Source organism: Fulmarus glacialis, unplaced genomic scaffold (assembly GCF_000690835.1).
Source record: "Fulmarus glacialis isolate BGI_N327 unplaced genomic scaffold, ASM69083v1 scaffold13348, whole genome shotgun sequence".
NCBI lineage: Eukaryota > Metazoa > Chordata > Aves > Procellariiformes > Procellariidae > Fulmarus > Fulmarus glacialis.
Window position 1 is genome coordinate 6,955 of NW_009227708.1, and position 24,951 is coordinate 31,905.

The following is a 24,951-nucleotide window of genomic DNA, read 5'->3' on the forward strand; positions in this document are numbered from 1 at the left end:
GACAGATTCTTAGCATGAATAACATTATTTTTAGACTATTAAAATTTCCAGCAGTATTAGATCTCCACTCCTAGAGAAATATCAGCTCTTTAGGGAGAAAACCTTTTCTTCTTATTGTGTTATCATCTATATATACATATGTGTGTGTATATGTGTATATAAAGTAAATGTTACGCTTATTAGTATTATGTTAAGATTGAAATCGATTAAAATATTATATGAAATAAAAGATACGTTAAACAATATTTTTAGCCACTAAAATAATCTTTTTTCATGCACTTCACAGTTGGCTTCTTACAAGAAACCACCAGAAGTTACAAGAGAACATTTCAAACCCTACAGCCCAGTATTTCAAAGAAAAGAAAAAGCCAGAGAGATGCCTGAAGGCATCTGCCTCTATGTGCCCCATTGTTCTTTTCAGAGCAGCATTAGAGGTTCTCCACGGACCCCTCCTGGGAACGGGACACTGTCTGATGACTTTTCTGAGCCTGAAGATATAGATGGTGACATTGGGACATACACAGCCCAGGGCTGGAAGGAAAAAAACCTGAAATATACCTCTGAACCAGATGATTTTAACAGGAAAACAAAAGTGCTGTCATCTCTGGATTTGAAAGAGAAAGATGGCAAAAATACAAGGCACCCAGAAGAAAAGCTGGAGCGAGAACTAAAGGAGGCAAAAAAGAGGCTGGTACCTTGTACTCAACAGCGATCCTTGTTGTGTGATTCAAACAGGACTGACTTAGGTGGAACCAGTCCAGGGTATCGAAACAAAGGAACGCTGGGGACTTCAGAGGAGAAGGATGCTGACTGGAGAAAAGATGTGTTCAAACTATCTGGTTGTCCTGTGCCTCTCGTATTTGCAGACGACGCTCCACCAGCTTTGCCAGTTGACACAAAAGATGCTCTAAGGAGTCCAGATGCAGTTGCCAGGGAGCATGCAGCTGGCCGGCCAAAATCCCCACTGAGGCTCATAGCCAATGCGATCAAACGGTCCATTTTGGAACCTCTAACCTCGTCTCCAGAAGGACTAAAGCAGGACTCAGAGAGCAGAGTCAAAGCCTCTTCAGAACAAGCTTTCTTCAGCTTCCCCAGTACTCCTAGCTATTCCCTAAGCCAAAGGAACAGTAACAATAATAGAGCAAATAACACTCAGCCACAGGAGCTTAAAGTAGGGGAGTGGGCAGGAGAATATTTAGGAAATGGGAGCGCTCTCTCAAATGCATGTCATTTTTCTGTTGGGTCTGAAGAGAGATCACCAAGGGATTACAGCAAGGAGGTATCCTTCCCAGTCTACAGTCCTCACACTAGGCCTTCCAAGACGACCAGAATACCTCATAAATCATATTGCACTAGGATGGAGGATGTCCCAGGACTCCTAGAAAAGTTTACCTTTAAAGAGACTCCTCCAGGGACTCCCATGGATGACATATTTATCTGTAATGAAAAGTACCTCCTTCTTTCATCTCCAGAGCCCAAGAACAACTCCAAGAACAATCTGGATGACTCTGCACACAAGGGTAGTCTTGGGTCGCTCTTTGATAGACTGAGAAGTAAAGTTCATGACAGAGAAGGGAATTCCTTCGTGTCATCTCTGCCTTTTGTGAAGGACCGTTCTCCAGAAGACAGGCTACATCATCCTTCCACAGGTGAGGGCATGAGTGGAATTACTTATTTCTGGTAATAGCACTTAACATTTAAGAGACCAGTGTGTGATCATGCAAATACATATCTGTTGCATGCTATGTTTAATTTATAGTTAGTTTCTACATAGGAAGACTTAATAAATATATTTTTTGGTTAAGGTTTAAGAGTTGCTTCTGGTTTAAAGGAGAAGAGTGCATTTGCAAGCAGAGCGCAGCACGCTGGACCCAAGTTTGATGTGCTGCTCGCTGCTGTTCAAATGTGTTTAGGTCAGGAAAATGCACTCGCCGGGGTGGAAGGAGCGGGGAGGCCGAGTGGGATGCTGAGCAGAGCAGCTGCTGCTGTGGCACTGAGCGTCTCGTGGAAGGGGGAGTACAGCGGCAAGCAGAAGGACGAGCACTGAAAACTCCAGCGCAGTGTAGACTACATTTGCTACTCTTTCCATGAGGAGCTCAGAGACTGAAGCAATACGGTTGCAATAGCAAGAAGCTTTGCTTTGTGCATGTGCTTTCTCAGCAGGTGTCTCTTCAGCTCTGTCTGCTGTCGTAGTGACCGAACTGTAGACATACTTTCGGGAGCTTTGCGGTGTCATTAATATCCCCCTGTTCTTTTATTTGAGAGGAGATAGCACTTATTGACATACTCTGACCTATTTGTGAGTCTATTTGGGCAGTGATTAAAAGGCATCAATTTTCATGTTTGCTTGCAAGAACAAGGTTAGTATTAAAATTGCAGACGAGTCTAAGAAATATTGATGTCAGACAAAGAGCAACCTGAGTAATCTGAGCATAGGCTCAGAAAGAATTAAGTGCAGCACAGTTTCAGGTATGAAATATGAGGTACGAGAGCTGCACCCACCTGTCTTTCTCCGTGATCCATCTTTCCACTAGCTCACTGCAGAAAGTCACAGTTATTTAACTAAATAACCTATTGAATTTTATTGAAATACCTGTTTGTTTCTTACTTTATTAAATTGCAACCCAAACTGTAACCCCAAAATTGCTGCTGTACTGCAGCATTAAAATAACAATCTGTATGTAAAATGTGAAGTCACTGAAATGTTCCCAGTGAGCTGCCAGATCCTTTTTGCATCCTTTCTGCCAGATTCTTTCTGCTTCAGAACTACTGCATACTGTGAGGAAGATATACAGTATATGAGACTTGAACTAAGCTCATTAAAATTGATAGAATAACTCCTGCTCTCGTTCCTGAATTTTTGGATTGGATTCTTGGAGCATCCTTTATCTAACAACTTGCAAAACCACGCATGCCCATCGAGCCAGAGGATGCTAAGGACTGCACTGAAGCCACCAAGGCTTGCTAGTGTTCACACTTGTCACGCTGTGGTCTTAAATGGGAGGCTTTTTCTGAGTCTGTACCTAGTCATCACCCATCAACTAAGCCAAGCTGACTTGCTCTTAACTAAATGTATTAAAATAATTGGTATGTTGTGTTCCTACTAAAATGGAAAAAGTTCTTGTTACATTTGAATAATGCTATACTTTATTTATGTTTTAAATATTTTGGAAAAACATGCTGGTTTAATATGTGTTGCATTCCTCTGCTGTGCAAGCCAGAAGAGGAATTATTAAATTATTATAATTATTGAATATAGGCATTGCAAAGTCTGTTCAGAAGAAGAAAATGCAGCTTTGATCTAGCAATTTGCCCACTGATCTGTCGTCTTCAATGTTTCAACGTTGCAGCTCCCTGAACTTTTTCAAACATTCATATTTGAGTAAATCAAACTGGTAAAGAGCCAAGTCCTCCTTGGCTCTCTAAAATGGCATTTCTGTCTCATATTGGCACTTGTCTGAGGCCCAGGCTTGGCAAACTTCAGTCATGAACTGATGACAAGCTTTAGCCCACATTACATGTCATTATTTTTCTCTCTTGAAATTTACCATGAATCTCAGAAAATTTCTTTTCTTTAAAGAAAAAAAAATACTCCCAGCACCTTGTAGAAACCAATTTAATGAGGCTCTTTCTCATACTCCCTTGGCTCTTTGCAGTAGGGCTTTTCCATCCTATTTGAGGCCAGACGGCCTTGCTCTGTGCAAGTATGGTTGGTCTTACATTACGCTGGTGTTTTCTCCCTCAATGGGCTGTTGGCTTGTGGAGCCAAAGAATGAGCTGGATGGTAAAAGTCCATGGGCTTGAGATGAGCCTGGGCAAGCTCATTGAAGAGAAATCCACTGAGGATTAACCAAATGCTTAGAAACTACTTCCAGTTTAGAAAGCTCCTGAACTGAAAAATGCTTGGAGGCTGGGCGAGTGTTAAGCGGAGGAATCATGTATGACTGCCTGGTGCCTATAGTGTTCCTTTAGACATCCATGGCTGGAGACAGACTGGAAGGACCTTCAATCTCACCCTACACATCTACTTCTATGTTATGTTGCTCATCTTTCACTACACCTTATCTTAGTTACTTCCTCTGCAAATACACGTCCAGATGTCTTTCCTATGCTGATGACTTCTGCATTTCAGTCCCAGGTGTCTGTCCAAACTAAAACTATATTCTATCCTTCTGTCATCTCCTGCCAAGTGTTCAGCCACCAGCTGAAGCTCAGCATGAGGAAGCAGAGATCTTAATTACTCAGCAGCAGATTGCCTGTCGCTCAAGCTTATGCCTGCAGTTACACCTTCCATGTGGGTCATTCCAGCTTCTGATATCCAGACTGGTCTAAAGGCTTTCTGGCTAACACTTTTTCTGTTTCATAAGAGCTATTCCTCAGAGCCACTTGGAAATTTTGGGCTGTGCAGAGATCTGGCTGCATAGAATACATGTGTGGGACCTAGACAAATCTTACTGAAGTGATGGGGGTTCATGCACTGTTTTCAGTGAGAAATTGGTTTTTAAAAAAAAAAAAAAAAATCCTATCTAAGTTTGCCTGTAGAATATACAAATGTCCCCAGATAGCCACAATGGGGTTTCTAAGTGCAATTCCAGATTTTTGATTTACTGAACAAATATCTTTGAGGCTTTTGTCCTTTGATTTCTCCTTTGTGTTCCATCCTGCAGTTAAAACCCAAAAACTTGCTCAATAAAATTTATCAATCAGATGGTTAACTGTTCTCTCCTAAACCTACTTGCCCTTTTGAAATTAAAAAAAAATGCCAAAGTGCTGTGTAGTGATAGATACTAAAAATCATTAATACCACAGAAAAACAACAGTGAAAAGAGAGCTAAGCCAGGTTGTGTGAGAGGTGCAGTCAGCAGTGTTTGTAATGAGACGCAGTAGTGGATCCAGGGTTTCGGTTACTTTTGACTTACAGACAGACCTTCTGAAGACCAGCCGACGAAGATGGTTGGTTGTTGGCAAATGTTTGTGACTCCGGGTTTGCATCTTGATAGCGATGGAGAGGTGGGAGGAATATTTCTATCCCTGGCAGAGTACGGATCGCGTGAAAACGTTTGTAGAATCATCCCCTGGATGAGATGAGAGTTGTTATAACTCAGTTTGTAACTGTGTGTTGTTCACACGGCTCACTTCATTAAGTAGGACAACCAATTCAGCTGATGAGAAGATTAGACATGTTATGAACTCACTTTGCTGGTTTTGTGCACTTTTAGATTGAAAAGGGATTCCTTGCAAATATTTCAGGTTCATACATGGTTCCCATTACTGCATCTTTGTACCACTGAAAGTCTGTGTGTTTGTCAGCTAGGACACTGTTATCTCAGCGATTTCGTATTTTAGAAGGGGAACTGAGGCACTACAAGATTAAATTATGTGCCTAAGACTACATGAGAAATCTGTGGAGAAGCAGAGATGTGAAGCCAAACAGCCAAGCCCACTCTTGATTTCTACTGGCCTTTCTTTTCCCATCTGGTTTGGGACACGAGTGCCCCAAGAGATGTGCGTGGCTTTGCTTCTCTCTTTTGTAAAACACTGAAGTACTTAAAGTGGTCATGTTTAGCTCCAATTACTTTATAAAAATATGCAATCTTGGACACTTACAGAGGAAGCCAGCAGATTTATATAACATTTTGTTATAAAAACAGTTCCTGCTCCAAGACCTTCTGTGTATTTAGACTATTTAGTCATTACTGTGACACAAAAACACCCCAGGAAAGGGAGGTGAGCTGTGACATGTAGAGTGATGGCAGTGGTGGTTTTCCCTATAAATCTCCAGGACAATCAGCAGTGCTCCCATGACTAACAGAAGGTATCACCTTCTTAACCTCTTCGAATGACACCTCCCTCTTTGTTCAGAGGACCTCAAGTTTCCTAGGAGAATCAGTACCTTTGATTTATGCGAAGGGGAGGGTTCTCAAAAGCACTGGTCTTTGGTCCAGTGGATCCCTCTGGATACAGCGAGGGTTTTACCGCCGATGGCATTCAATGGCAGTGCACTTAGGCCAAAGCAAAGTGTCTTTGAGACCCACCCTTGGATTACCAAGCTGTAAGGAACTGGCCATAGGAAGGAATTTTAATTTTATGGATGTAATTTTTCTTATCTCTTATGACATATACATATGAGGATACCAAGTCCCAGTATCAAGAATTGGAGGTTTCCTCCAACTTTGTACTTTGAAGCGTATTCTGTGACACTGTCAGATGCAATAACAATTAATAACAATAATAATTAATACTCAGTTTCCTGTGATTTGACAGCTGTAAATCAGGTATGCTGGAAAGGTCTCTTGACCCAACTCCTAGTAGCTGCTGTGAGGCAGAAATCAAGAATAGATTAATAAAAATTTCAGAAATATTTGTTCCTTTCCCCTTTATAATTAAGAAGTAAAACTACGGCTGACCGTTCCTAGTCATCCAAAGTGATGTTAGCTGGGGAGGAAAAGCTCTAGTATAAGATACGTTAATTTGGAAGTTAGGGAGACGCTAGAGTACTTAAGAAATAAGTAATAAATAACTCCCATTTTGAAGGAATGAGATGGCCAGAAAGAGAAAGCCCAAGTCTAGAACTAGGGTTGAGCTAATATTTGGGAAAAAAACATAGGTTTTTGAGATCTTTTCTGTAGCTATTGAGCTTTAAGGCTTGACATATTTGGAGTAGACAAATTATTATTATCTAACTTCACTATTGCAGTTCTAAGTTTCAGATTTAAATGACCCGCTAAGTGTAAAATTCCCTAAGTTGAACATTTTTGTGTGTGAACTCCTTGTCCAAATCCTCACAGCTGGCGGCTAAATTCTGCTTATCCCACCCCTTTGGAGATGGGAAGATTAATGCTTAGTCATCTATAGTAGAACATATAGATGCTGTAATACAGAAGAGTGGTTTTGGGGTTTTTGTTTGTTTGGGGTTTTTTTGTTTTTTGTTGGTTTTTTTTTTTAAATACAATAAACGTGCAGTATTTTTCTCTAGCTTTGCATAAAGCAAGTTTATGCAGTGAGGTAATTTCTTACTATGCTTGTTATAGTTGTCTTGAAGTTGAAATTTGCATCTGAGGTACATTTTAGAACATGTTTCTGGTCTCTTCCACAGGGAAATAGCAAAAGAAAAATAGTTGAGCAGAGCACTGGATGGCTGCCCTTTTAATGTTGAATGAATTGCGCTGTCCCACTGTTTCTATATCCCTGAAATGTGGCAGGACCACACATCTGGGAGCCAAAAACCTGTATTCTCATCCCAATTCCGTCACTCTCTGCTGTGTGTTTCCGGGCACCTCCTTGGAGCAGCCCGTGCTTCAATTATCCACATTGCGTTAGCAGAGAACATCAGTGCTGTGAAATGTATATGCAATAAATGTGACAGAGACTGTAACTGTCAACGCGCATAGGTAGATCCATCAGACGCCTCATCACTGAGTGGTTTCATGTGGTCCTTCGTCCTGTAGGCTTCTTGGGTGGAGACGATGAAGGACATTGCTGATGGCAGTCGGGTGGCTGTTGTCTCACAGGGCTGTGGGTACCACATCCCTTGAAAGGCTGAGCTGTTTCGGAGCAATCTAAATGGTTTTTCTCTGCAGAGCAAGGTGCAAATACCTGGCTTGCCATAACAGATTGGCATTGGATGTTACGAATCTGTTCCATGCACAGATATCAGCTTCTTCGTGCTCATGAGATGGCCCTTGGAAGTCCTTGGGAAAATCATTGACCCTTTCTCTGTCCCAGAGAGCCAAACAGCTCCCGAGTCACACCCCCGAGGAGGAGGCAGGTGCCCCTGTGGTACAGCGGGCTGCTGCTCCTCCAGACCTTGTAACGCTTTTTAAATTATTGATATCACTCAAAGAGCAGGACACGGGGAAGCAGTCACTTATTCCCACAGCTGAGAGAAGAAAGGGAGCGTGTAATTGCTTGTGTTTCCAACCCTGCCAGGCTGTAAGGTTTGCCTCTTGCATATTATGGAATTTGATTTCACCAGCAGCCTGACGGCAGGGTAGTCACTGCAAACTTTTGGTTGCACAGTGAAAAGCGAGGTAGGCGAGTTTACTCCTCAAAAGAAATAGTAACTGTGACACCCCCGTGCCTTCCTCCATCTTGTGCACTGGGAAGGGCTTTACAGCTGACTGTCCCTGCCAGGGGCAGAGATGGGGCACAGCCGGTTTGCACTCTTGTCGGCAGTGCATGGCACTGGTGTGACCCCGGCAATCGTGAGCCATCGGAGAGTCCCCAGCAGGTCAGCAAGCAGGAGCTGTGCCGCGAGGTGGGGAGGTGTGGGGTGGCAGCCTGGGCAATTCTGGAGCAGGGGAATGGCCCGAGAGGCTGGAGACCCACCTGGGGTTTCTGCCAGGGCTGTTGCACCTCCTGCTGCCCCAGGACTTGTCCTGCAAAAAAGGAGGGCAGGACCCAGCGCTGCTCCGCTGCACCCTCTGAGCTTGCAGCTTCATTGACACAAGGACTGGCTGCTTCTAAACTTGAGATTGCTGAGAAAAATCAGAATTTCTGCCTCAAATTGCTTGGATTTGCTTTCATTGCTTTACCGCCTGGATGAACGTGTTTCATGGATCCTGATTTTAAATTAGGTTTTGGGACAGAAGTCCTGCTTCAGGACTGGGATCCAGGACAAGGCAAAGAGGAAACATTTACACTGGGAGAATGGGAAGTGATTTTAATGTGAATACAACTTGCACATAGAAAGCCAACTGTTACCTCACAGATACAAAGAATAATGGCACTGTTAGCTTTAAATAATGTACGTTTCCAAGATGTTGCCCAGCTGTTAATCATTAACCCTGTAGCAGGTTGAAGCGTAGAGACAGATGTTCCAAAAGCAGTTTTATTTTCTGAAATAAAGAGAATGAAGCTATGAATTAGGCAAATTAAGAAGAAATTCAAATATTTACACCCAGTTGAAACAAGATGCTGGAAAAACAGGCATGATAAAATTGCTGCAATTAAATGTAATTTAATTTATAATTCTGAAAGCATGCTTCTTCCAAAGGCAGCCTTTGAGTTTTCCTTATGGAGTGCATTGTTGTGATGTATGGATTTTCCTGACTTATTATGGCATTTTAATCAACAGTTCAATGATGTGATAATATTCCTAAAGCAGAAAAATAAGTGACGTTTGTTTAGACATAATTAATGAAATATTTATGTTGTATGAGGCTGTGTGATAAAGCCTTGTTCTCGTAGTCCATTTGCTTCTGATTACATTTGTGATTTTTTTATATGACCAGACATTCTGACGCCAACTATTTTACACTGAGCAGATGTCATGTAGTAAAAATGGGTGCCAGATGCTACAAGCCACATAAGGGTAATTTGTTTAAGAGCTGGCTCAGACTTTTTGCATTCAATTACACTGTATAGTGAGTCTTATACAATCATTTGGGTAATATGGCTAACTTCAGATATACATTTTAATGAATGTTGAGTGCATTCAGAACAGCATGCTACATGCAGGGTGCTCAAGGAATTAATTTATTTGATTGTAATACCTGAAAAAAATCAAATATACCCAGACAGAGTTTTTGACAGGGATCAAAAATTTAATTAATGCCGTCACCCAAATTTCCAAATTGCTCTAGGTGCTGCTGATTAGAACTCAGGGCAGGTGCAAGTGTGTAAGTTAAAGAACAGTATTTTTTGCTGACTGTTTTGTTCCTGCATTTTAGGATGTGAACACCTACCTGTCAGAAAACAAGCTACCGAGTATTCTACTTCTTCCTCCAATGATGAATTTGAACCCAAGCCTTCATTAACACACAAGGTAACCTTGACTTGGAAACAGAAAGATATTTCCTCAGTTGGATTGTATTTAAGATTCATCCTATGATTTTGATCTAAAACACACCACAATTTCTCAAAGTGGGGATGGGAACGCTTTATCAGTGGAGGTTATGTGTCATGGAGAGAAAAATACATTAAAACTCTTTGAGACAGATGAAAATAAAAATTTCTGTTTCATCTTTGGATCTTTAATTCCCCCAGGTTACACCAACATTGACAGAGAAGGTCTTAATTTGACAAGCAGACATGTTTCACTGAAACCACTTTGAAGCTGCATTCTTAAGTGGCCTTAATATGTAGCCCAACAAGCAAAGTATTGAAAAAATTAAACCAAACAGATGCAGATTTCCCTGGGGAAATACAACTTCATTTGAGAGGCGCTACAGGCAGGTTGCGTGGGAAACGCTGTGTTTATCCTAATCAGCACGACTGCGTGAGCCACGAAGCCGCACCGGACCCTATCCACCGAAAGGCCGGCTGCACACCGGGCTCTGCAAGCCCTAACTGGGTTCCTGTGGCTAGCAGGAGCGGTGGGGTTAAAGCACCAGTGAACTCTTGATACCCAGCTCTGATTTGAAGAAACAGAGCTTTCATTGCCTGCATAGCTCATCAGAAATGTGCTTACCTCTTTCCTGCGGAGGGAATATTAGTAAGTGGAATTAATAGTACGAGGTGGCCTTTTGATTTGTTGCCTTTGAGGGGAAAAAAAGGAAAGCAAAGCAAGAGGCTGCCCAGCACACTGAAAAAACAGCTGAGCTGAAAGCTAAGTGGGGCTTTGAACGGAAACCCAGTTGCACAGCTCCGGAGGAACCGAAGTGCCACGAGGCAGAAGCGCAGCAGCGTGTGGCAGCACGTACCGCCAGTGTCCCTGTCAGGACGTGCTGAGATGCCAGAATTCATCATTCATCTTCCCTGTTACAGGAAAGACGATCTATAGTAAGATAATATGGTGAATTAAATAAAGTTTAAACAAAACAGAGAAAAGAAGGGAGACGTGGGAGAAAACTGAATGGGAGCAACTCCCAGCGGTTCCGGCAGCCGCAGGGACAGGCAGGAGCAGGCAGTGGGGAAGGCAGCGCTGCCGGGGCAGCTGCCAGAAACGGGGTGAATGAGCAGCTGTCGCACACGGGCGTTAGCGGTGACTCAGTTTTGATGCACGTTCCCTGCTCAGCTTGTTTCTCTCGGCTGCCTCCTAGACCTCTTTTCATGCCAGCACTGGCTGCTATTTTGCCAGTACCACCGTTTTTCTCCAGCAAAAGTCGGTGGGAAAAATTTTAGTGGCTTCCTGGCTTGTTAGTTTTTCAATCGTCTTGTCTACGGTGCTTATATATTCTGTCTCCTCAAAAATGGGAAAACCAGAGCCTTGAAGCACTTCCAGACTTGGGTCAAGGGCAAGACAGAGCAAGCGGAGGCAATGCCCTCGGCCAGCCCTGCAGCACGGGCTGCCCCGCTCTGCAGGCAGCAGCCACAGGTGCCCCAGGGAAAGGCAAAAAACCTCTGCAATGCAGCAGAGAAACGGTATGGGGGAAGGTTTTGTAGGGCTTCAGGTAGTGTCCTGTGATGGCTGTTTCTTTCAGGTATGTCCCTCTTACCGTGTTAGAAGCGATCCAAAGTGAATTTTACCACTTAGCAGCTACAGCAATAGAAATGGGTTGAGTTTCCTTAAACTGGTGCTTCCCACCACCTTTGCCTGGCTTCTTCCCTCATCACGGTGATGTCTGTAGAAGCCATGTATAGCGGTATGTTGTGTGTAGTCAACTTCGTGATTCGGGCATTTTTTATTGATAGACACAGTTCGCACTCACTTAGGGTGAGAGCAATAAGAGCTTGTAATGATTTAAAGTCAACGTAGGCAAATGCATGAAAATATTCCTATGTGAATATTTTCATTTCAGTTAGGTTGCCCCAAGCACCCTGCAGTAGCTCACCTAGCTTTGAGCAGGGGAGTTGGGTTAGATGATCTCCAGACGTCTCTACTAACCTCAATGGTTCTGCAATTCTAGGGAAGGAATACTTATGCTTTGATAGCCTTTTTTCTGTCTTTCTCTTTTGTAGGCAAAAAGAACTCTCAGAAGGAGAAGGAAGCTGGAGAAGGAGACAAAGCAATTGATTAAACAAGAGGAGCTGAAGAGGCTTCACAAAGCACAGGTGAAAATGTAGCTCGCAGATGTCCCATTTGTCTCCCAAGAATGACTAGCGAGGATGGGGGGTACCCAGTGTGGGCTCTGCACCTCCCCTCACTCCTCACTGTGGCACACTGCCTTCTGTGTTGAAATTCCCCAAAACATCAGGAGCAGAAGATGCATGTGGCAGGGCCTTGCAGCTTATATGCGACAAATCCAGGTGTGCCCCAGGAGATCATCACAATTTTGTAATTGTGTATGAGGAACAAGAGGGAATAGTGACTGGCAATAAGAGAAGAATACACTGAAAAGGGAAAGAAAAAAGAAGGGGAAAATAATATCAGCCCCTGAGAATGTAAGAAACTCAGCTATTACCCCTATGTACTACAGGAGGGTACGAAAATACAGTGATGGTTTTTATTCTCTCTCTACCATAACAGTGAAAGTCAAACATTTTCTTTCTTAATGATGGAAAGTCACTTCACTTTATACAGGCTCTGCTCTTCGGAAAATGCTGGAAAAGCTCTGGACTCTGCTAATGTTTTATTATTTCCAATTACAGTTCAAAGATTTGGGAATGCACTTCTGCACGACTTGACCTCAGACTGTGTTCTCTCAGGTGTCAAAATTTTTGGGTTTATCTATTTCACTCACCACACACACACACACACACAACTTAAAGGCTTATGTGGCTATTATCATTTTTTGTGTGTGTCTGTACTGTAACATAGGGCAGAGAAACCTGAGCTAGATTTAATCTCTTTAACTCAGGTTGTAATGGTAATCAAGATATGGTAGTGGGGAGAGCAGGCTTTTTGAAGGCAGAGTTGTCCATCCTCTTCTCTTGTATTCCTATAGCAGGTGGATGCCTTTGGATGGAGCTTCCACTTGCTATTTCTGTACCAATATTAAATTAAAAAAGAAAACTAAGAAGTTGTTTTTCAGATGTGAATCTGAAATCTCTGTTTTTGTAGACATCAATGCTTTTGCAAAATGTATAACTGAAAAGGAAAGAAATTTTGTGTTTAAACCAGACAGTGGATTTTAGAAAATGCTAATATCTACCCATTACTATAAAATCCATTATAGAATAAAACCCATGGGAAAGAAGAATAGTATCTTTTTTAATCCAAAGTAAAAGCAACTATGTTATAGTTTTTATCTGAGAATTGTAAATTATCTCAAGGTAAAATTATCTCAAGACATACATGCCTTCTCTTATTTTACTGCTTTGTGGAAATAATCAAGTCCAAACTTTTTGAACCATCTTTCGTGTTTATTAGGCTGTTCCTGAGGGCTTGGCTTGGTATGCCCTAACACAGCCTGAAATGGAACTGCGGAGCATGTCTTTGACAATTCAACCTTTTAAGGTGTTTCATGCCTATTATCACTGTGGCACCTCTCGAAATCTTATTTAAAAGGGGATGGACCAGTGAATGTAGAAGTCCTTCCTGAAGTGCCTCTGAATTATCACTTCTTAGCTATTAGACCCCTTCCTCCCTGTGTCAAAAGCTTGTGAAATATAAAAGCAAAACAAACAACAAAACCCCACGGATAACCAAATAGCTAGCAAAACTTTCTAGCTGTAAACCTTCAATATTTATATGAGCTTTATTCATGTAGCATCTCAGAATATGTGCCTCTGTATGTGTAAGGTATTGACTTTTCACGCCTTGCAAGACACAGAAACATTATGATCTCTGTTTTACAATGGGAGAGCTAAAGTTCAGAAAAACTGAGGTTCTTTTAGTACCTACGATACTTACCCACATAAAAATGTGGATACCTACTTAGTGGAATTATTAAATTGCTTAGGCGCCTAATATGCTCAATGAGTTTGCAAATCCCATGACTCGTCCGAGAACTTTTCAAGCTGTTTCTCTAACCACTGAGACCATCTTTTGTCTCCGAATTTTTAACCTATGTCTGTAGCTTTTATATATCATTACAATTTTGCAGGCAGTCCAGCGCCAACTAGAAGAATTGGAGGAAAGACAAAGAGCTCTGGAGATTTTTGGTGTCAAATTGGAGAGAGAACTAAGAGGAGAATCAGGTAAATGAAGCAGTGTTTGTTTGTTTGGTGGTGGTTTTTTTAACCTTTTTCAAAGCAGAGGGGTTTTAATGATTGTCGTAGAAATAGTTCAGTGCAAAATCTGAAATGAAACAATAACTGGAAGGACAAAAATCATTGTTTACCCTTTTCCTCAAACTCTGTTAGCTCAAGCACCTTTTCGCTGAATGCTATAAATTTTCTGTTGGTTATCACAGATGTGGAATTATTTGCCTTGCTGTTGAACCTGAATCGACATTTCCCCCCCCATTTTTTAAAATCCCATTCTGAGCTTAGTTTCATCTTCTGGAGGGAACCAGTGAGGTTTCCAGGAGCTGCATCTCAGTTACCAAGCCAGCAGCCGCCCGTGCCTAGTAACAGAGTCCTTAATGACTTCTCCCGGCGTGTGAAATGCCATTAATACGATTAGAGCTGGTGGCCATGCTGTAGCAACAGCAGCATGCAGGCACACAGACCTGAACCACACAGCTTTCCCCCCCACGGGTGGAAGATAACAGGGATGTCCTGGCCCTGGTCGGAGGCAAGGTTTTCACTTGCCTGAACCAACAGTCCCAAGCACCCAGAACTGCGGCGTCCTCCCGCCGGCCCAGCCTTACCAGTGCTCCCCAGCGTGCATGGGGTGAAGCTGGGGAGACCTTCCGCGGAGGGACGGGACATCTAGGGGCTCCTGTAAGGCTCAAAAGGGGGATGGGAGCGTGAACCATGCGTGTGAGGGACTTCAGAGGGGGCTGCAGTTCTGTGCTGAAAGGGCTCTGGGGAGCCAACAGCCCGACTGCAAATGTGGCTTTATTTACCTCTGTTTTAGAAAGCTGAACCTCGTGCTTTCATGACAGGCAGTTGCACAACGCTGAAAACCTAGATATGTTTTGGCACCTGATCTTGTTGTTGTCTTAGCTAGGCAACCCAGCAAAAGCTCTACAAGCTGGCTTTTTTAATGCCATATTTCTTGCAGTTATTGCCCCTATTCTAACACTGACCTAATCAGTTCAGCACGAGAGCATTTGCCCAACCTTTTATATTTATTAACTAATTTCCTGTAATTGATAGTGCCAACCTATTTCAAATGTTATTTAAAAGGCATCGGGGTTTTTTTTTTCTTAAATGAAAACATAACCGTTTATCAAATGGCACCCACCTTACCGCCTATGAGAAAGTCTGCTAAAAAGACACAGAGGATTTGGAGTATTAGCTTTTTTCTTTACTGCTGATTTGTATAAGGGTGGGTCTTTTTTGGAAATGTCAAAAATATAGAGGGACAAGAGGCTTCTAGCTCTTGGGATAGACACCGAATACCAGGATAAATGGCCTAGAGCTACTTCTTGTTTTTGCTGTTTTGACAATCACATTTCCTAAAGAAGGCTGTCTGCCAACAGATTGATGCTTCTCATTCTCTTCCCATCCTTAGTAATTGGATTGCCCTCATTAAGGTGAAAGTACTATTTTTTTCTCCCTGTTGATTGTTTGTGCGTAGGTGGCCAGTTACAAATAGGGCAGATACTGAGATGTAGGATGTTACTGTGTCTCAATAACTCTTTTGGTGCAAAAGCATGAAGCCGTACGTTTCCCAAACGAAATGTGCGTGCTCTGTTGCTTGTAATAACATATGTGTAACGATGCAGGAATCGGCGAGTTTAATATTCTGTTCAACCTTCTTAAAAATAATGAGCATTATTGTTTAATGAATGACCAGTGTTTATTAGGTTAAGTTGTATTTAAGCAGGTCTGCGCTTATGCAATTCAAGTGATTTAATAGGTATTATTAAGGTAATTAGAAAACAATCACAGTTCAGCAATAATATTGAGCTGCAAAGGTTGTGAATAACCAAATTTAGAGACAGGCCTACAAACACTAGTCTTCAGTGACATTTACGCAGCTCTCCTCTAATAATTCTGTAAGCCTGGGATGAATGGCTCCTTTGTTGGGGGGAGTTATTCATTAGCTCCTCAACTGAATTAGAAGAGAACATGCGTGGGTGCAAAACAACTGCCATGAAGACTGATGAGCAAAATGAGGCTTTGATGATCTTCTAATTGTAGCGACAACAATTCATGCATTTAAAAAAAAAAAAAAAAAAAGAAATAATATCAGTCCTATGAATAATTTTTCATGCCCGTTATTCCCTTCATTCTGGTTCGAAATACCAAATAATAAATCATTGATGTACCGTCGCTTTGTTTTCCACTGACATTTGTGGAGGCTTATGGAGATCTCTGCCTACAAGAAAATACAGAAATAAAAATCTCGAAACACATTTTCCACTGAAATTAGCATAACCAATCAGTTGACTAAACAAATCATGAAGAATGAGGGTAAAGAAGAAAATCTGTGTTGAGAGAACGTTAAGAAATCTCTCCGTGTTTTGGAAGGTGAACAAATATCTGCACATGTTGCAGCTAGTTTTTGATTTCATAAGGAGGCATATCCAAGGTTTCTCAGAACTTTCAACAGAGTCAAAAGAAATCAGTTGAAAACCTGTAGGAATAAGGAATATGAGGTTTAGCTGTTCCTAAAAAAGTGCAAACTGGCCGAGCCCCCTTTACTGTGTGCGGAGGGACAGCGTAGCATCACTCTGGAGAACAGAAAATTGAGGTTTTGAGAACAGTGTTCAGTAAATACTCCTCTGCAGCCTGTCATTCCCTCAAAAGTGATGAAAAAAGAAATAGCTATGATGTAATTAGAATAATATCTCTCTTTCAAATGGGATCTAGGTTAAAGGAGACTTGGGTAAACCAGGAGGAAAGTTCTGCTTTAGCAATGCTGTAAGAAAAAGCCAGCATGTCTCACAAAACTCACGAATTGTTTTCCCTCTAACCTTTAAAAAGATCTGTCATACTACATTACGCAAAAGACTTCATTGGCTTGTTCTGCCCTTGGAAGGCATAAAGCACTCCATCAGACTTAAATAACTATTAACATTATTATTAACAAACATTTGAAAAGCTCAGGAAAATATGCCCCTGGGGAGCCTTGGGGGCTGTTCTGTGGACGGAGAAGGAGGGGAAACAAGGGCTATTTTTATTTCAGCTTGCACTGAGGATTTTGCTAAAATGAGTGGCATTTTCGCGAAGTGCGTTACTCTCTGCTTACCTCAATCAACCTACGATACACAGTCTTCTATTAGAGATATAGAGGTTTTTACATGTAAAGAGGAAACGTTAAAAAAAGAATATTTTTGCCTAATCAAGAAAACAGCAAAAAGGGAATAGTAACCCTCTGTGTGTGTGCAGGACGTACGCATACCTGCAATTGCAGTGTTTTTACTGACAGTAAGATAGATCCAATTTTGAGATAACTTCTGATGGTGGCATACGAAGACCTAAGGCTCTGAATACTAAGGCTGCACCCCTGCATTGGATCCGTGAGAAACCACCTTTGGCATGTCCCAGCAAGAACTGCTCCAGCAGTCACTCTCAGAGGACGTTTTTTTATCAGCACTTGCTGACCTGGAAGATCCCACAGGAACACATCCATTACTGCCAAGTTTTAATGGAATTGGACAGAAATCGGACCAAGATTGCTCTGCCCTCTCCTGCTGCTTTATCCTCCTATTTCATGGTAACATCAGAATCCTGATGTGAAATTGCAGAGCTGCACCCAAGCCAGCGGGACTCCTGCCCTCGGAGTCATTCCTTCGGCACTGGCAGGAGGTGACCCGGGCTCTCTGGGATGACAGCGCCTGGTGAACACACGCAAATGGGCTGGTGATCCCAAACACCCAACAATTTCCCTCCTGCTCAGGAAGACTGCTAAAGGGCTGCACTGGGCGAGATCATTACTGCCCGAAGGAGATGGGCTTTAAACTGCTGTTCTTGAGTGGAGCCAAATCCTGTCTTTGACATTAAAGTGAGGGACAGCTGAAGCAGTAGAGGCAAGAGGGTAATTCCTGGGGCCAAGAACAAAGCGCATTTCAGAACGATAACAGAAAGGCATCTGAAACGCTGCTGAGCTGTCCAGGACTCTGGCTATCTCTCCACTTGGTAACCTAGTTTAATGATACTCTTGTAATTGTCATCTCTGGAGCTTGAACCTGAGTGAGACCTTTGGGCTTAAATTTCAGCGCTCTCAGTCATCTGAAATAAAGGTGCAGTCCTCTTAAAGTAGGAGAAATCACGTAAGTCTCCATCCACAGAAAATAGCCAGGCTGGTTTATGGGGATTATGGGTTTATGGTTATCTAGCAGTGTGATGTAAGGACTGCGGAGGAGAGAGCTGTGCTCCCCTGCCTGCTGGCAGCACCTCCTTTTGCTTTGTCCCTGGTCCGGCTGTCCCGGCCTCCAACACACGGGGTGTGCAGCTACCACGTGCTGAGGCAGGAGCACAGGCTGGTTGTTGGTTTTATGCTTCTGAAGGGATCAGCCTGTCACCTAAATTCTTGCCTCAACCTGGGACAGTGTAAGATATTTACTTCCTACAAGTGATCACTACTTTGTGGCAACAGACGGCGGACGGGCAGAGCAGATGTTGTGGGAGGTGTGTCTGCAGTACCATCGCTGCTGCTGTAATTCTGCATCAAAGGGTGGTTGGGTGGTTTTGTTTTGTGAAGAAAATTAATGGAAAATGTGAAGTGATGAGAGTGTTAAAAAGGACAGCAAGGAAAAGAAATATGTATGTGCTCTGACTTGCCACTTGAAAACACCCAGGGGTTCTTCATTGCCAAAGATTTTTGTACAGGTGGCATTTTAGGAGCAGTAAAGGCCCTCACCTGGTGAAAGAGAAATCTGTCCTCCTCTTCAGCAAGGCAGAGTCAAGCTGTGAGCTCTTTGGGAGAGAGACCACCTCGTGTCTTGTGTCAGTATAGTGCCTACCAGTGATGCCCTGGCCCAAAGTGTTACAAAACCACCCAGTAATAATGGATTTGTCCTGTCCTATAGCCTTTCCCGTCATTCAAAGCAGATGCAGATTTAGAGGCCAGTTGGCAAATGAATGGAAATTTATAGAGGATTTGATTGTATGTCTGATGCCCACTGGAAGCAGGGACTAAGTTGATACTTGCCAGCATGTACATCCTGAAATCCAATTGTGTTAATGCGATATCCGTTTATACATATAGTTCAGCTGCTGGAGTCCAGTATCAACAGAGAAACTATGTTATCAAAGGCAGAACTAAGAGAAAACGCCCACTGAAAAAAGAAAGTCTATATGAATATTTGAAAGAAAAAACTTATCTTCCAAAACAAAAGCATTTTTAAATCTAATGCATCTTTAACTGCTATAAACTACAACATTCAACCAAATGTAGACAAGAATTTTATACCTGTGGTACCCAGACATTACTGAGGTAAGTAACACACAGCAAAAAATATCTACATTTGAACTCACCTAGGCTTACAAATGAGGACTGTTTAAAGTGAACTTAAGTGGTAAGAGCATTGGAAGGAAAGCTGGTAATGCACACTTAAGTCTCCTATTTTAAACAGATTCAGGCACAAAGGATGAAACTCAGATGCTACATGAATGGTTTGAGCTGGTCCTGGAGAAGAATAAATTAATGCGTTATGAGTCTGAGCTCCTGATTATGTAAGTAAGGACAAGCATTAGTACTAAAGACGGGGAAGGGAGAGGGGGAAAGTGTACTCACAATACACCTGAACACCTTGCTGCGTGCTGCAGTTTGAGACTGCCGTGGAATAAATGTACCCAGAGTAGCTACAATCTGTTTTGAACACAGATTTTTAGTTGAGCCCTCCTCGTCCTTCCCTCTCACAGTGGTTCAATTATTTCAATCCTATACGATACTCTAAACCAGTATAGCATATAGATGCTCTGCCTTTACATAATGTGGGTCTAATGAACACTGGGGCACTTTCTCCTGTGGAAGAAAAATAGTCTGAAGTTTATCTCAGTTTTTATTGGACATAGGAGAAAAGATCTAGGAATTCACTACAGCAATGAAACAAGCAGATACACCCAGCAAATAAAAACCGTCTCAGATGCCACTGTTTGTGGGTGATGGAAACAATATTGACTGTAGCTCCCTCACCTCCTCAGAAATGCACTCAACAGATAGGCAGAGGTGACTCTCAGCTATTTTCTCCACTATTTCTGGGCAATGTGGGAAGGTGATGAGAGCTGCAGCAGTCATTATTCACCCCTGGACTTCATACCAGTGCAGGCTGCTCGTTGCCATTTATCATTTCCATATCACTCAGTCAGCCCCCTGTGCTGTCTGCAGAGCTGCAGCCCAGCCACTAGCTCCAGTTGCACCCCAATTTCTCCCCAGCTGTGCTGATGCTGCCAGGGGCCAAACCTTTTCTTTCCCCTTCGATTGTCAATGGGTGTTGTGGTAGCAATGCTCCCTGCTCACACTGTCTGCAAAGCGGAGTTCAAAAAGCAAAAGCAGACTGCTTTTATCACCACGGGACACAAAATGTTGTTGTCTGGGTGTGTTCACATGTGTTAATTCCCTTGCCTGAGGACCCGTTCCTGTGCAGAGGGCCTGGCAGGGCCCTTCGTGTGTGGGAGCGTTCAGTCCTATCCAGAATTACAAAGCACAGCTGGTTAAAGCCTGAAGTGTTGCAGCGTATGAGGGAGCTTACTCTGGTATATAATGGAAAAGGTGGTAGTGGTACTTCTGGCGTTGCTGTGGCAATGTAGGCACAGGCAAACCTTTTAGCCTTGACTGCCCATGAGGAGAAAATACTGGATAAAAAGAACACAGAATCTCTTGGTTGAAATAATATTAACATATATGTCTTTATTGAAAAAAGTTTATTCTTTAACGTACTTTTTATTGTACCTAGAGCCCAAGAGCTAGAATTGGAGGACCACCAAAGCAGATTGGAACAAAAGCTGAGAGAGAAAATGGCCATTGATGGTAAGTCAAAGAGGAGAGTATGCTCCAGCCCACAGTGACAGACCATGCCCGTATGTATCCCTGTTTGCTCCAAAAAGGACCAGAGTGGCTGAGGCTCTTCCTCCTGTGCTCTTCTGCGAGTGCAGCTCAGCCAGCAAAACGCAACTTGTGAGGTCTTCTCATCTGACTTCTAGCGAAGACAGCTAAGCTAACCTGCCCAGTTTTACATTGAACTGGATCAGAAGCACTCGCACATGTAATTCCACTAATTGTGCTGCACAGGCATCCAGCTAACGTGATGATGGGCAGCAAGGGAAAGCAATTTTTTCAACCACCTAAACACAAAAGAGGTTATCTGCTATTATGTTAACTGTAGCATTACTGGTTACTGCAGTATTTTGGAACTGCTTTTAGGTACTTGGGATTGCAGTTTGGGCTTGTCCTTTCATTCGGTATTAGAAAAGAGAGCATGGGGAGGAGGAATGCAGGGAGAAGGGGGGTTACATAGCACTGAATACCCCAAAATATCCTGTTGTGTTCTAAGCACGTGGATTTTGTAAGTGACGGCAGTTTTCGATACGTTTTCTGAAAAACACTTTCTGTTTTCTTACAGGTACTACATTTCATGGTTGGGCTTTTTATGTTATAAATTTAAACTCCAGCTTAAACGTTTTTATAAACAAATAGCATTTTTCCTACCCCTTCAAGTTTAAGTTTTGCTAAAAGATCTAGACATAGGAGCCTTAATGGTCAACCTTACATGGCCCAAACACAGGAGAAATTTTCCCTGAACTGCAACATGAAAAATATTAACTGCTATTGACTTCATTTGTCGTTGACTATAATATTAATTCAAGCTGTACATCAACAGTTAAAATGCAAGGTGTAAAACAGATTGATCTGGATTTAACCTCTTGTTCTGTGATCTTTTAGACAGCCTTAAAGATGAGATGGATCTGAATGAGGAGGATGAAATTTTTACTGAGATGATGAAAGTGGTTGAAGAAAGGGACAAACTCGTGTCTACCTTAGAGGAGCAGAGAGTGAAAGAAAAAGCAGAAGACCAGCACTTTGAAAGTATTATATTATCTAGAGGCTATCAGCTTAGCAGGATTTAAACAGCCACATGCAAATAAACATGATTTCAGCAATATTCGTGATCGTGGAGATACAGTCTTCTGAAAAATGAAGGAATTCAAATTTAAGATCAGTTTATTTGGGAAACATGTCATTTTGTTATCAAAGGTCTTAAGCAGTTCTTTTGCTCATACCTGAGTGAGTCATTTCACTATCAGCTTAAAGGATCGCGGGAATACAGAATAGGACTGAATTTACCTGTCTGATGGGCATCAGGGTCTGTGAAAGGGAAATCAGAGCTCTGTTGTTTTCTTGGAATTTTATTTTAATGCTGAGAACAGAGTTTCTGAGAAACATGATGACATCATTCAGTATTTTTGAGATGGCATTATTTTCCATCTGTTTGTCTGAATCTGTATGTTAATATTTTGGCACAGCCAAAACATGGTGAACTATTTAAAGGCCAGAAAGCAAGCATCTCATATAAAAATAAGGTTAGTTTTTATTTCTGGTGGAGGAAGGGTTGTTTGACTAATAACTACATATTAGCACTCATTAAAATTACTGTAAATGCAATGTCAGAAGTTAATTTTCCAGGTATTTGTAAGTTTTAGTGCACTGAGTATTTTTGAACAAGAAGTTAAAGCAATATTAAATCCCTACATTTTGTAAAATGGTAAGGCATTATCAAAGGGGTGACTACCCTTAAAACTGTTAGATGCTCAGAAAAGCTTTTGTATGTCACAGAATAAGGTCTTTAAAATATGCTAAATGATAATTTAGAAATAGTAATCCAGACCCAATTAGTATTTATAGGGTAGGCTTTACAACTGCTTGATAAAATACATCACAAATAGTGTCATAGGGTGTGATGAGTGGTGTAGCAGTTAAAGATCTCCCTGAGAATAATTCCTCAAAAGGACTGCAAAAAAAGTTGAGTTTGTAATGTCAACATTTGACAGAAAATATTGTGGGTATATTTAAACTACATTTATCTTGCTGCTTAAGAATATATGCAATTTTTTTGCTTAAAGGAACTGTCTCCTATCTTTTTTGTACATGCATTTGTAGATATTGGCAAAGCAGATGTGCAGAAATTCTCCTTAGTATTCGGTGTAATTTAAGTAACTTTCTTAAATCTGAGATAATTCAGCAATTTAAGATTGGTAGTGTTCCCAACTGTGTGTATGATGCACTAGATTTTCAAACTGAAAAAACAACGAGACACTGAAAGACTGTTTCTTTTTGAATATCATTTTACCTCATGCTCTGAGAAGATTTGATGTTCTCGTTATTTCATGAATGGTGCTAATTTGCAGCAGTTGTCTATGGTACAGCCAAAGCTAGAAGCATTCCTGTTACAAAAGCTTTAAACTAAAAAACCTCTTGGTAAAAACTCCAGACACACTGGAACTTGTCACAGTAATTTATGAATTAACTTAAGTTTTGCTGTATTGTAAGAAATTTAAAATACCCTTTCTAAAGATAAAAGCTAGATTTTACTATTGACCACAGATAAATAATATACCTCTATTGGTGCAAGGAATATACTATTGTTCTGCAATATTTATGTATTTATATTTATTTATTAGACTGTTTAAAGAGGATAAGAGTGGTTGCATTTTACAGTTTGGATGTTGTCTCTGATTTTGATTGATAAATGTGTATTTCTAACAGATATGTATAGGTAAAGCTGTGCATTATAGAGTAGATAGCTTTATCGATTTGGTAAATAATTAATAATAAAAGAATTAAGGTTTGAATTATGAATTAAGATTTTTAAACAATGTTCTCAGTTACCATAACTTGAAGGGATATCCCTAAAACATAGCATGTAGGGCTTTAGCAATATAACTTGTCTTTCATCGCAGTGGAAAGACATAGCAGAATCCTTGAATGTGTTCCAAAATTACCATCAGACTTTTTTGTCATTCATAGGCTAAGCATACCTGATCTTCAGATCACATTTTTATTGAGATGGATTGCAGCGATTGATTTTTGAACTAACTCTATTACTTCAGATTGACACAAAGTAGGAGCAGGCAGGTCAGCAATAAATATTTTAATTTTCTCTGTTGAAATCTGCTGGTATTTCCAGTTTTGTGGAGAAAATTTCTGGATTTTCTCACTGTTCCCAGAAGCCTCATGTAATCCTGTAGACAAGACTGTCTAGAACATCTATCACAGTTTTCTGCAGAAAACAGAGAGTCATAACGCTTTCAAGGTATTTTTAAAAAGTTTTAAAGCAAACTTCGTAGTGCTTTGCACAGGAGGGAATTCAGCAGAAACCTTCAGTTATATCAGTCAAAGATTGTTTTTTTTTTTCCACCTCACTTCTACAATCTAAAAAGCCCATTCACCTTAGTGTTGCTGCCGTACAAAGAGGAAGGGCAGCCTCAGAGAAACATGATGTCCCAAGCCCTGAGGAGGAGATTGCTCTCCGCTGCCAAAGTCCAGCCTGCCTGCCCAGGGGAGATGCACCCACTGCAATCGGTCAGGTTCAGGTTGCTCTCAATTGTATGTAAGCCCTGCGATTTCTGTTTACAGCAGATACCGGTTCGGCTATAAAACCGAATGCGAAAGGGTGCTTTTCTTTTAGCTCCAAAGATTTGAGTTCTTGAGAGTATTAGAGTCAACAGAAGCTGGGGGCCATCAGCATTTTATGGACCTCGAAAATATTCTTTGCTAAAAAGATACTTTTCTGGATGCCATGTGGTCATAACACATGCTCCACCCAAAACTAACTGTTTGCTCTTGGGTGGAAAAACCTGCCAGGTTACTGTTACCCTGCCTGATATTAAGTACCTCACAGGATTAGATCCAAAAAATGAACTGTGCGAGTGATTTGGAAAAATAATAAACTCTTAAGTCATTTAAAGCAGGTCTTCATATATCGTGAGAGTAGAGAAGGAGGGGAAAAAAAAAGAGAAGCTATGTGCACTGTTCACAGGTCAATTTAATATGGTTGGCTTGTATTAGAATTGTATTTAAACATTGGTTTGGTTATGAGTCTTCTTGCTGCTCAATCTTTTCTGTAAATTGACTCACTAACTTATAATAGATTTGTTCATTTTTAAGTCCTTGGCACTGTCATTTTTGGG

The 24,951-nt window shown here is 41.5% G+C and overlaps 1 protein-coding gene across 1 annotated transcript; it reads left to right on the forward strand.

The window, feature by feature from the left end:
* Positions 1-421: 421 nt before the first annotated feature.
* Positions 422-21,891, forward strand: MICALCL (MICAL C-terminal like; the record flags this gene model as incomplete). Its single annotated transcript, XM_009583252.1, has 7 exons — positions 422-1,649; positions 9,672-9,766; positions 11,842-11,934; positions 13,869-13,962; positions 19,398-19,497; positions 20,721-20,794; positions 21,707-21,891. Coding segments are annotated over 7 exons (1,869 nt in total), but the record flags the coding sequence as incomplete, so codon positions are not given.
* Positions 21,892-24,951: the final 3,060 nt, after the last annotated feature.